Source organism: Bidens hawaiensis, unplaced genomic scaffold, assembly GCF_021521415.1.
Source record: "Bidens hawaiensis isolate Kalapana, Puna unplaced genomic scaffold, B.hawaiensis_p1.1 tig00041232_1, whole genome shotgun sequence".
NCBI lineage: Eukaryota > Viridiplantae > Streptophyta > Magnoliopsida > Asterales > Asteraceae > Bidens > Bidens hawaiensis.
This window is the reverse complement of record NW_027497304.1, coordinates 122,237-134,901: the sequence shown is the minus strand read 5'-3', so window position 1 is coordinate 134,901 and position 12,665 is coordinate 122,237. Positions and strand designations below refer to the sequence as shown.

Sequence of the window (12,665 nt, the reverse complement as noted above, 5' to 3'; positions counted from 1 at the left end):
GCGTTCAATATGAACGGTCACAAAATCAACAATCACGCATCGAAAAGGCTCAAGTTAGTCTTTTTTAATCGACCTCAAACTCAACTAAAGTATAACAATGTGAAAGCATAGTAGGAAAACCACTCAAGAAGATGCCACCTAACAATCCCACAAGAAACACAAACAAAGCTGATACAACCTTTCCAAATATAAGATATAAAGTGTGCATTGTATATATATGCTACATATAGACCCACATGCATACATTTAAGTGACATCACAATGGGAACTCATCACCAACGACTTGATGGCATCAACATCACAACCATTAAAGTTTCTTTAACAAATATTGATTGGGAATAATTCAATACATTAATAATTAAAAATTAGTAAAGCTAGTGGGATGAGGATGGGGGTGGGGTCAATACTCAATAATAACATAATGCCACAAATTAAGACCCTTGAAAATTACTCATCACCTGCAACAAGCAATCACCATATTCTTCCATTACAAAACACCAAGATTTCACTTTCTTGAAAATAACATGCAACAACCCTTTCATACCATTTTGGTAACAAAATTCAACAGAGAAAATAATTTTTCAACTGTATTAAGTTTAAGATGAATAAAGCTCAGATTTTTTTTTCAAGAATCACCACCAAGAATCAAATCTTTACATCAAATGTTTGACCCATAAAAAGCTAACCTCAAAGTAAGCACAAACTCACTAGTTAAAGAAACAACACAACGCAACACGGGCTGCTAACGATCTAAATTTCAAGAAAGTCTGAAACTTTCATTCCCTCGGATCCTTTCGGGCTGCGGTTGACCCTTTTTCCAAAAAGCCCGTTTCCACCAAACCTCAAACGCCCTTTGTATATTCGGGCAATCATCACTAGAGTTCAAAAACCGGTCAAACCATGTCATCAAGATTTCTTGTTGGCAAGTCAAAGGCAAAGTCAAAATGGTATTTCCGAGCCCATCTTCGATCAAATGACGATCTAGCCCTTTAGATGCGCGTTTCATCCAAGCAAAATCATCATAAAACGGGACCAACCATGTCTTTAATAGCAAAAATCTCAAATCTTTAGAAGCCAAAAGTTGACCTTTTCCAATTCCCACAAAGAATCTTGCAGTAACTCTACTAATTTCATATCTATGAAGTGGTGATACTTTATTATGAACTTCAGATAACTCGGTTAAAGATGCCCATGATTTCAAGAAATCCTCAGATATCTGTCGATCGATCAATATATCAAGAAGAAAATGTAAATTGTCCGCTTGTTTCATAATTTGAGAAGCATCTTGTAAATCCCCTTTTGAAGCTTTCATGAAATGATCTTTTAACAACATTAAACATTTGTCACATGCGGAATATAAAGATTCTTTTCTTAAATCGCTATGTGATGAATTCTCATGAAGCATTTTTGCCACCAAAACTTTCATTTCCCGTCTCGCCTTTTCATCTTTTCCTTCAAGAACCGTATGCAAAAGTTTAAGAAGAACCTCATTATTACTTTCATCAACCCCGGATGTAATATCAACTGAAACTCTCTTTAAAACTTCAGTGGGTCCCGCCCCTTCAAGTTGAAGCTCGGATAACAAAGATGATACCTTTTCTTCTTCGTCTTCGGCCCATGGAGCGGCTTCTAGATACTCCAAACAAGATAAAACACCAGCATCGAATCCGATTGCTGCTGACACCTATGTTAAAGTTACAATTAAAAAACTTATCAGACATCCTAAATGATCACAAACGACTTATCTTTAACCATACTTATCTTTACAATTAGAAAACTTATCAGACATCCTAAATGATCACAAGATAATTATATAATTTAAAATCAAAACATTTTGCTAAAATTATTCGTGAAGTAAAAAAAAACAGAAAATTTATCATGGAATGTAAACATTCCTTACAAGTGAAATGTGAACAACCTGAACTCCTGATGTGGATAGCCGGATACGATACGGAAGCAATCAATTGGATAATAAGCACTTGATAATTACATGTATAAAAGGAACCATAAAGTTCAAGAACAAAGTTCTTATAAATTTAAATTCAATAAAAAACTGCATTTTTGATAATTTTTAAGTCCTTAAATAGTTAAAGCTTAGGGATAAACCTAAACAGAAAGGATAAGTAAAAGAAGAGATAAACAAGAAATAAAAAGACAATGAATACATAAACGAAATTTTAATTCAAATCATGAACAAAGAACTATCATCCGCTCCTGTGTCAAAACCAGTCACGCGTGTAGGGTAATGTTAAGATAGCCACATTTAACTATGATTATAACCGCATTCAAGGCCACCCCATAGAGGTCAAAGAGGGCGACCGCCGCAGGCCCGATATCCCATTGGGCCCAAGGTTTTTAACTTTTTATATATATTTAAAAAAATTAAATATACTATTTAAGAATCAATTTTTTTAATCCCACTTATTAAGTAAATCACACTTGAGTTTGATGAAATAAGGTCCATTGAATTATTAAAACCCAATAGTCCAATACCCATTAACATTTCGTTTAAGTATTTTAACTAGATCGAAATGTGAGACCATGGATTACAAATAGTTATTTCAAGGGATTTACTTCCAAATATGCTATAAGAGCTTCACGTTTCGTTTAAGTCTTTTAATTAGATCATTTTGCTAAAATACTTTTATTTGGTTTATTCTTATTACAATTATCTAAATTATATATGAGTTATTATGCTTGTGTTTTCGTGCGCGCTAGTTTACATGTCCCACGCCTTGAAATTTTTTGTATCCTCAGGGACGGCCCTAACCGCATTTAACTATGATTATAACCACATTCTTGTTATAACCGCATTCGATGCATAGGGTAATGTTTAGAGAACCACATTCAACTATGGTCTAATACGCATAAACAAACAAACATACCCAATATAATCCCACTCATAGCAGAGCAAAAACCAGACAAAAGTATAGAGTATAGTAATCCATATAACATAAAATGTAGCTAAGAGAATCAAAGCAAACAATCATACAAAAGTACTAATAATGGAATATGTAAACTAACATACAATGATTCTAATAGGCATGAATTCTTGATATCAATCGTGTAAAATACGAATGACGTACACCTATATGATATATCTTGTGGATCACAATTACATTATAGTTAAGCTAATCATCACATCACATCAGGCATCACATAGATTCAAAAATTGATAAATAAGCATAATTAGATTACCTTCAAGATCCCAAGAACCTTCGGAACATCTTCCTTCATGAGCTTCCTCCTCAAATCTTTACAATACATCAACCTGATCGACTCAATATAAACCTCGATATCATCACAGTCCGAAATTTCAACGATGTAGGGCGGTTGACCTTGTTGACCCCCTTTCCACCCCGACAACTTAACCGCGAAAAACCGACTATGACTCACCAAGATCTGCCTATGCGCATTCAAGGAAACACTCATCCCATCTTTAGAACTCAACGTAAGCCTCACATCACTCGAATTCGCCTCGTTAAACCGACTCCCGGGACTCCGACAAGACAAAAGATCCAACAACCTTTGTTGCATCAAAGCATGCCTATCGATTACAACCGGATGTGGGTTTCCATTAATATTATTATTGTTAGGTTTTCTAGGGTTTGAATTGGGGGTTTTGCAATCAGGCTCATTCGCCATCATTTCAAACAGGGTTGGACTAGATCGGGATTTATCAACTCCGGCAGCCGGCGGCGGCGGCGGAGACATCGGATTCAACAGTCCGGCGGTAAGGGCAGAGTTGAAATTAGTAAAAGAAGACGGGTATGTGTCTTGTTGGTTAAAAGCAGTCGCCATGGTTGACTTTTCAAGCTTTTCAAGACTCGCCGGAGAAGATTTCAAGACTCTTGAACTGTCAGAATATTCCGGGGAATCGGGAAAAGATTCCGTAGACGGACGTAAGGACGGAGAATCTGAACTGAGTTGGTGTTTGTTTGTCGAAACGGTGGACGGACAGCACCAAGAACTGTTTTCCGGCGAGACAACGGCGGCGGTGGAGCGGTGGTGGTGGCGGTGGAAGTTAATAAGAGTGGGGGTGGGTTTTTTGTGGAGGTGAATTTGACGGTGGTCTTTTGAGACAGTTGTAGCTGCTGCCATATGATATTATTGTGAGTTTTGGGGGTTTGTGTTGTTTTGTGATTCCCATAAACAAATGTTGGATAATATTATTATTTATTATTTTATTGTTAATGTGAGCCCTGCGTGCGGTGCGCACATATGATGTATATATGTGTGAACCCTCAGGTGGGTAAAAGTGAAATTGCACTAATTTTGACGTTATTTTACTAATCTCGTGAAAATAACGTTAAAAGTGACGGACGGTTAATCAGGCATCATGTAGTGGCGTTGATAGCTGAAAGATAAGGGTACATGCACCGATCAGCCGGTGTCCCGATGATTGAGTGCTATGTTGTAACACCCCGTAACCGCAGCGGAAACGTACACGGGATGCAACAGACACATCTGATATCAACAACATTGCTTATAAAGAAAACACCACTACAATAATTTAAACGTATTACATTGTTCCGAGTTTCGTTACCGACTAGGCGTTATCACATAAGTTTTACCAATAGTACGTTAACATGTTTAAAACAAAATATAGACTCTTAAGCTTCCACAAAATAGCACACATCATCAAGCACGTATCACTCATTCCAATTTGGGTGTACCTAGAAAGCATGTAAAGAAAACGGGTCAACTACGAATAGTTGGTGAGTTTCACTAATTTAAATAAACCATGACAAATCATTTTAATAATCATAAATTAATGATGTATTTATGCTGAGCCTACAAGTGAAAACTCTGTTAACCCAGAAACACATTTAATAACCTCTGGGGACACTGTTAACCCAGAAACACATTTAATAACCTCTGGGGACACTGTTAACCCAGAAATACATTTAATAACCTCTGGGGACACTGTTAACCCAGAAATACATTTAATAGCCTCTGGGGACACTGTTAACCCAGAAATACTTTTAATAACCTCTGGGGACACTGTTAACCCAGAACACTGTTTCGGGTCTTACAATATTAACAACTCAGACAATTACCATCTTAATACATTACCGTACGATTCCCGTACAATAAACATTATATAAACACATTCATTTCCATGCGATCAGCATGTACTTAAACACTTTGATAAAAACATACTTTCCGCCCCGGGAAAATATTTAAAACAGTTCAATAAAAAGGGGCTCGTGGAACTCACCTTTTTGGTGAGCAGAGATGTAATACTGGCACGGCTACCTGTCCGGATCTGTAATACGATCCCTAAGTCGTTACTACACAATTTCTATTAATATAACTTAAATTCGTGTTAACCGGTACGTCCGGGGACACTGTTAACCCAGTACCGTACACGATCCGGGGACAATGTTAACCCCGATACACTTCTCAGGACTTAGATTGTGATATCACTTAGAGTTCTTTAGTCAAAACTACCATTAGTGTGTTTTCTCGTTTTGCGTGCCTAGCACGGTTATTCGTCTTTATGTTTTCAAAAATGAGTTTGGCCACATACGACCCGAAAATAGTTGTTATTGATATTTTAATTAAAGTGGTGAAATTAGAGCTCGGTTTAGACACCCCGTTTGGCCGCGGGGCCCGTTTCCGTCTTTAATATACCGGAAACGACTAAATCGGGTAAAATTACCCAAATCATCCGAATTACTTTCGGATGATTTATTTTTACTTGATTTACTCAGTTTCATGAAAATAGTCCATTTTTAGGGTTTTTATACACCAGTCAGCTCGCTTAGGCGAACTTTGCCGGTTTACGCGTTTTAAGCTTTAAAAGTTTGTTTCTATGTTCTGTTTAGCACAAATAATTATCCGTTTAGTCTCGGATCTTGAAATTTTGCACAAATCAGTTTTTGACAGTAAGGAATTTTATAAAAATATTTCCAGAATTAATTTTTATATTTAACATTTATTTATCTATTTTTAAACGTCATTTAAACACCAAATATGTCGAAAATACCAAACGACCTTAGAAAAATCCCAAATTTTTCTGGGATGACTCCTGCCATCCACATAGTTCCCAGTAATTTTTACAGAACCAAAAACTCATTTTTCATGCTATTTTTACCAAAACCGAGCTAGAAAACCCTAGATCTCGTTTTACCGAAAAGCCTACTTAGACTTCTCCAATGGACCTGAAATTTTGTGTGTGACTTTTATATGTTATAAAAAGATTATCTGAATTTTCCAGAATTTTTCATGATGTTTAGCTATTTTTCACCATTTTTAGCCAAAACCGAGCATTAAATTCACCAAATATTCATCCTTTATCCAAAAATTACCAAAATTTCACAGATCTCATATTTTCATGTGTAGATCATCTCTGTGAAATTTCATGACTCAACTCTAAGTCTACCACAATCTGTCCAAATCTTACAAATCATACGAAAAACCGGACTACCTTGTGTTTCTAGCTTTAGATCGCAAAGATCTTGCTTTCTAGCCTTTGCTAGCAACTAGATACAACACCTACAAGCACAACAACACCACACCAAGCAAGTTATACCCACAATCAAGCCATTTCTTTCATGGTTTCGGTTAAGACATCAAAACAAAGATTTTAACCGTAAAAATTCGTTTTTGACTCTTTTAACTCCTTTCTTGGACCACGATCCCTTGTATAACTTGTATACATCACTTGATCATGGAAGAATCAGTTTCATCTCGGGTTTTCACCCATTTTTCACTTGAAACCTCATTTTCTCATGATTTGGAATTAAAAAGCAAGATCAAACCATAATAACATGTTTATACCTTGTGGATCTTCTTAAAAATCAAAGGTTTTTGGTTGAATGAGTGAAGGATGGAGAGAAATGTAGAGTTGTGATTTTAGAAAAAAGAAAATGAAGTGTGTGTGTGTGTGATCATGGACCGATCGGTCCTAGTAAGGTGTGGGGTGGGGCCCACATCTTCAACCTTGGCCACACATTCGGATTGTGTAATCCAGATAATGTTGTGGATAATCTGGTTCAGTTCGTTTTTCGGTTAAACGTTTAATTCCGCTCAAAACGAGGCCAAAACGGTCGTTTTTCGGCTTAAAATTTAAATTTATGTAAAACCGATTTAAAAACTTTAAAAACTTAAACCATGCCATTTATTGACTTAACACATCATATTGTCGGTAATTGTGCATCTTTTTCGGCTTGATCGATCGTCTCTTGCTTGGTTTGATGTTAAAGGTTTCGTTTATCGTACCGACGTACTAATAAATCGAAATCCTTTTTCTGTGCTATAATTCACTTATCACGAAGCTTTAATACTTCGTACACATCACTAAACATTATATATTTCGTCTATAATGTAATCCCCGATTCGTTCGGGTTTCAATAACCGTTCATCGATTAATCGTAATTTCAATACGACTAGCTGTATATTCGAGTATAATTCGTACTGTGAATCTTATATACTCGTATAAACACATTATAATTCATATATTCAGTATTGAATAACACGTAAATAGTTTATTCCGGCTAGGGTATACCTGAATTTGCCGGAATCGTTATATATGTGCCTTATGTCCATGGCTTGATGCAAAACTACTATCGAGCCGGGGGTCTCACCGGAAGCAGCCTCTCTATCCCTATGGGGTAGAGGTAAGGCTGCCTACATCTTACCCTCCTCAGACCCTACCATAGCTTTGCTATTGGTGGGATATACTGAGTACGATGATGATGATGATGATGATGATGATGATTTTATTGTTAATGTTAAACGGCCATTGGTACAAGGTAGTGTGTGTTTAACGGTGGTTGTGAGAGAGAGAGAGTGACGTGTCAGATGTCATAGTTTGGAGTTAACACACAGTGAGGGTGAAGTGTGTGTGTGAGAGAATGGGTGGAGGTACATGATTGTGTTGGTGGTGGTGTGAGGGTTGATGCCTTGGTTTCGAGTGTAGGCCACTTGAGGATAGAGGGCATGTTACTTGAATTTAATATTAGTGTGTTTTGTAGTTAATGTTATAACTATGAATAGATAAGAGTACGATAGATGATAGGATAGTAGATGTTTTTATGATCAAGGGATTTTGAAGATATATGGTATTAAATTCGGGTCTGTTTAGTTTACGGTGTCGTGTTTATATGATGTATGATTGTCAGGTTTTCTCATCAAGTCATTATATTTTGTGTATTTGATGAAAATGCGTGGAACGTGTTATGACCAGGGTTCACCTCCTATTACCTTTCGGGTAGTTGTCATGACCTAGACAGTTATACCTATAATCATGGATCACTTTGAGGTCCACTACTTTTTGACAACGAAATGTAACGTCTAGTATAAAACAGATGACAAAGGTTTCAGGTCATGTTCTCTCTCGATATACTTACTCGTGAAGTATCCACACTCGTGAAGCTTATATCCAAAACAAGTTTGTCATAGGAATTTGCTTCTTTAAACGCTTAAGATCTGAACCTAAAAAAATTGAATTCAGTGGTTTTCAGCCTCAAATGCTTAGTTTTGACAATTGTGGTATGAAACTATGAATGAAGTCTAGAACAAAAAGTATAAAATGTTTCTAATAGTAAGATTATGATATTTTGTATTTATGCCACAAGTATCGGTACATATCATCTATTATCATACGTATTATAAGAACTTATAGGCTACTACATATCAACCAAAAAGAAGAATGAGTTTAAAACAAACTAAAGATGAAGTTTCTGCTGATGGAGACACTAATATCTACACTAGGGGTGTCACTCATACTCATGGTGACACTTCCTAGTGCCACACAAGTGTATAACGACACTTCCCTTGGCCTATAAATACTCGGTATTTTTTTTATGTTAGCTTTTGGATATGATAGGGTTAGTGTTTGAAATTGTTAGTGCTTTGGTTGTAATAAATTAGCAATGTCTTAATCGATTGTATTTTTAACTTTTATCAATTTCAAGTATGCTTGTTGATTGAATCAAGTGGATCTTACATGTTTTATCTTCGTTTCTCTTATTTGGATCGTGTTTACTACACCAATTGGTATGTTAAAGATCCTATTAGGTGTGTAAACAAGTTTGTGCTAGATCCAGAAATAATTGGACATACACATATTCCTCGCGAAAGAAACACTAGATAGTAATATAATTATACATTTCCAATATTATGTCATGTGTTTCTACTTTCAAGATATTTTTGCATTCATTTTCAGGTATGCAGATGCAGTTATAACATTTCCAAAAGAACCCCGTGTTCCCACGTGTGGATGTGCCTAGCCTATAAACGAAACCTCATTTGGCCGGCTATGTACTTCGGGCTTGTGGATGATGATCAACCCATTGGTTGCTATGATGACATGTGGGTTGCTTGGTGTGTCAAGATTGTCACTTTATCATAATAATAATACGTTTATTTTTAGTGTTTGACAATGTGTTGGTCACTTTATCATATATTGGACCTTAAGAACAATAGTCGGTCCATTAATGTATTTTAATAGAGTCGTCATTTTTAAATACTCTAATTTCATATGAATATTTTTACATTTCAAATCCATTAATTTATTTAAATAGAATCACTATTTATCATAAACTTTTCCTAATAAAATTACTCCATGTTGCCCCACCTATATATTTTAAAATTTCGCTTTTACTCCATAAAGTATTCATTTTCCTTCTCTCTCACTGAAATTGTCGATGTCACAACGCCTCAACTAATGGACTTACTGCCGAAAAAAACACTGGTCCACTCAAAAACCCGTACATACATCTCTATATACAAGCAAAAATTATTGTATTCCCATAACTCCATAACCCACTATGGATGGACGACTGACGACTGGACTAGACACTTGACTTACCTCGTGAAATAGATGAAGTTGAAGCCAAATCAAGTCGAAGCTAGACATACACACGATGGTTTGGTTCAGGAGCAAAAACATAAACTAAGGCACTAAATCTAGCACATTTTTGTAGAAGCTTTTAATATGTATTGATACTTTACATTAAAACTTTTCTGAACTAGACATCTAGATATGTTGCGGTAGAAGCAACCTATTTGACAAGGTAGTATTCGACCGATCGAACACCAACATTAGTATGACATATACAAAGAAAAATACTATTCTAACAAGTTAAAAGTATGTAAGAAATTTTTAACCAAATATATAACCACATATTACTATCTAACAAAATTTTCAATAATTAATCTGACGTCTTAGTTATTTTTAAATACACATTGAAAACCAGGGGTGATCAACTTAACCGACATAACCGTTAAACCGAACCATAATCAACATAATTGAACCGATTTTAACCGATTAATGAAAAAACCGGTGGGTCGGTTTAATAAGTATTTAAAAACCGTCAAATACGGGCCAGTTTTGGTTAAGGATAATACTATAACCACTATAACCGAACCGACCCATTTATTTAACCAACAACATGTTTAATATGTTGGATTAACTTCCACCAAACATGTTGTTGGATTATATTATTTTGATGTTTTTGATTCAACGTTTGTTATCAAATTAAGTTGAACTTCATTGTTGGATTATATAATGTCACTCTTTTTTGGATATTTGGTATTAATATTGTGGATTATACACTTTGTTAGATTATATCATGTCGTTTTTTTTGTAATAATTGGTACCAAACTTTTAAGCCCAGTTACATTGTTCTTGTTACGATTAACCGACCCATAACCTACAAAAGCGATTAACCAAAACCGCCATAACAGGTCGGTTATGGTTATTCATTAATCGACATATCGGTTATGGCTATGGATTTGGCTCAAAACTGCCCCAACCCGACCCATGCACCCTATTATTGAAAACCCTTCATATTCAATAAATTTGATGTTTACTGTTTTAAAGCAAAAGCCCAATATGACCAACTGACCCATTATATCTTTTCTAACTAGATGCCAACTAAAAAATCTTACATGTTAATCTCTCGTTGTTTCTCACCCCTCTAAAGTCATTAGATTATTTTATTTTTGATTCAAGGTTTCTCATACGTTTGACCGGAATTCGCAAGTATGGGTCTCACCAAACCCAAATAGTCCTTAAACAAGTTATAACATCTCATGTATATGTGAAATAACCCCTTAATCATCAAACAATAATTTTCGCAGGTCATGGGTCTCACTAAACCCGGCTAGCCATTAAAACGAGCTATAACATCACATTTATTTGTGAAAACCTTTAAAAATCAAATAGTAATTTAATTTTCTTTCCTCTAGATCTTCTTTTTCGCCGGTCTATCCTCTCCATCACCGTTAACAAACCGATTACCACCACCATCGTCACCACCCTTCTCACGCATCAATCACCACCAGCATCTGCATCAACGACTCCTTTTCGTAAGATAAATATTATTTTTCATGTTTTTCGTTTTAAAAAATTAATGTTCATGTTCGTTTATGTTCGCTCGTTAAAATCTAAAAAAAACCTGCATATCTCAGTTGAAAGAGCCCAAACGTTAAAAATGTAATGTAGGCAACAGACTAATATATATGTATTAAATCAAAAGAAAACCACGTTAAAAAATAAAACAAATCATTACAAAATATAAAATAGCAAAACGACTAAAAACAAAAACCTAAATAAGCCCCCATAACACGTGGGGGGCTCAAACTTGGGGTTGTCACTTTCACCCAAAACCCAATCCGAGAAAACCCATACTCGAACCCGAGAAAAGGTCAACCTGAACTGAAGTAATTCGGGTTGGTTTTTGGGTCTGAATTCTAGGTATCGGGTGAACCCGAAAGTCCATAATAAACTTTTAGTGTTAAAACCATATATATTTTTAGGTATTATAGGCTAAACCTTAGTCGTTGGCGTTATATGAATTTAGTCCAAATCGATTGTTCTCACTCCACCTATTATGAATCGATTGTTTATTGTTAATTAATGTTCCAACTTATGACTAAAGGCAACTATGATCCAACACCCTAATCACGGCATACTGAAGACGATTATGTCGGTCTGGTTTATTATGGTTGAACTTTGTTAAATTCTACTCTTTTTAAGACGTTTTATTGGTTTATTTTTGTTTTGTTATTGGTTACTTACATTGTGAGTAAAGAAGAATATGTTAAATTAAAATTTATGAATGTAGCTTTTTTATCCTAGGATACTCGAAACCCGATTAACCCAACCCGAAACAAAACCCGGACCCAAAGAAACCGTGAGAGATTTGGGTTAAGTTTTGGGTTTAGATTTAAAACTTTGAAACCCGAAGAATCCGATCCCAAAAACCCGAAAAACCGAAACCTAATAAACCACCCCTACTTAAAAGTAGTTAATATAATAGATATGACCAATCCAATATAATTATACATACTTTAGGGGAAGAAAAGAAGAAACAAGATTATATGTTTTGTGACCCGAATACTCGAGACCCGACTGTAGCTTTATTCGTTACACTCAAGATGATAGTTTGAGGCCCGGCCCACTACAATCTACATGCCCGTTATTAGTAGTGGGTGTTTAATTAAAAGTGTGGATTATAGTTTTGGATCACTAATACATATTATGGTGCGGGTGTTTAATTAAAACTGTCTAAATAGTCATTAGTTGGAAACAAATTAAAATTAAAAATAACATATAAAACAACTAGTGAGTAATGGAATTGGTACCAGGTATCGAACACGAACTCAGACTTGTTTATTTGGCTAACACCCAAACACGAATATTATTATTG

General features: G+C 35.5%; 1 protein-coding gene across 1 annotated transcript; it reads right to left on the bottom strand.

The window, feature by feature from the left end:
* Positions 1-306: 306 nt before the first annotated feature.
* On the bottom strand, positions 307-4,139 carry LOC143592793 (BTB/POZ domain-containing protein At1g63850-like). Its single transcript, XM_077072619.1, has 2 exons — positions 3,199-4,139; positions 307-1,684 (listed from the first exon to the last, which is right to left on the bottom strand). Exons 1-2 carry the CDS (start codon positions 4,099-4,101, stop codon positions 758-760), a joined length of 1,830 nt encoding a protein of 609 aa, XP_076928734.1. The 5' UTR covers positions 4,102-4,139; the 3' UTR covers positions 307-757.
* Positions 4,140-12,665: the final 8,526 nt, after the last annotated feature.

What these genes read in the sequence shown, in the direction of transcription:
- LOC143592793 (XM_077072619.1), bottom strand. Translation starts at nt 4,101, where the DNA reads ATGGCAGCAGCTACAACTGTCTCAAAAGACCACCGTCAAATTCACCTC. An exon ending in AGGTTCTTGGGATCTTGAAG is followed by an intron (nt 1,685 to 3,198) that starts GTAATCTAATTA and finishes ACTTTAACATAG; the next exon opens with GTGTCAGCAGCAATCGGATT.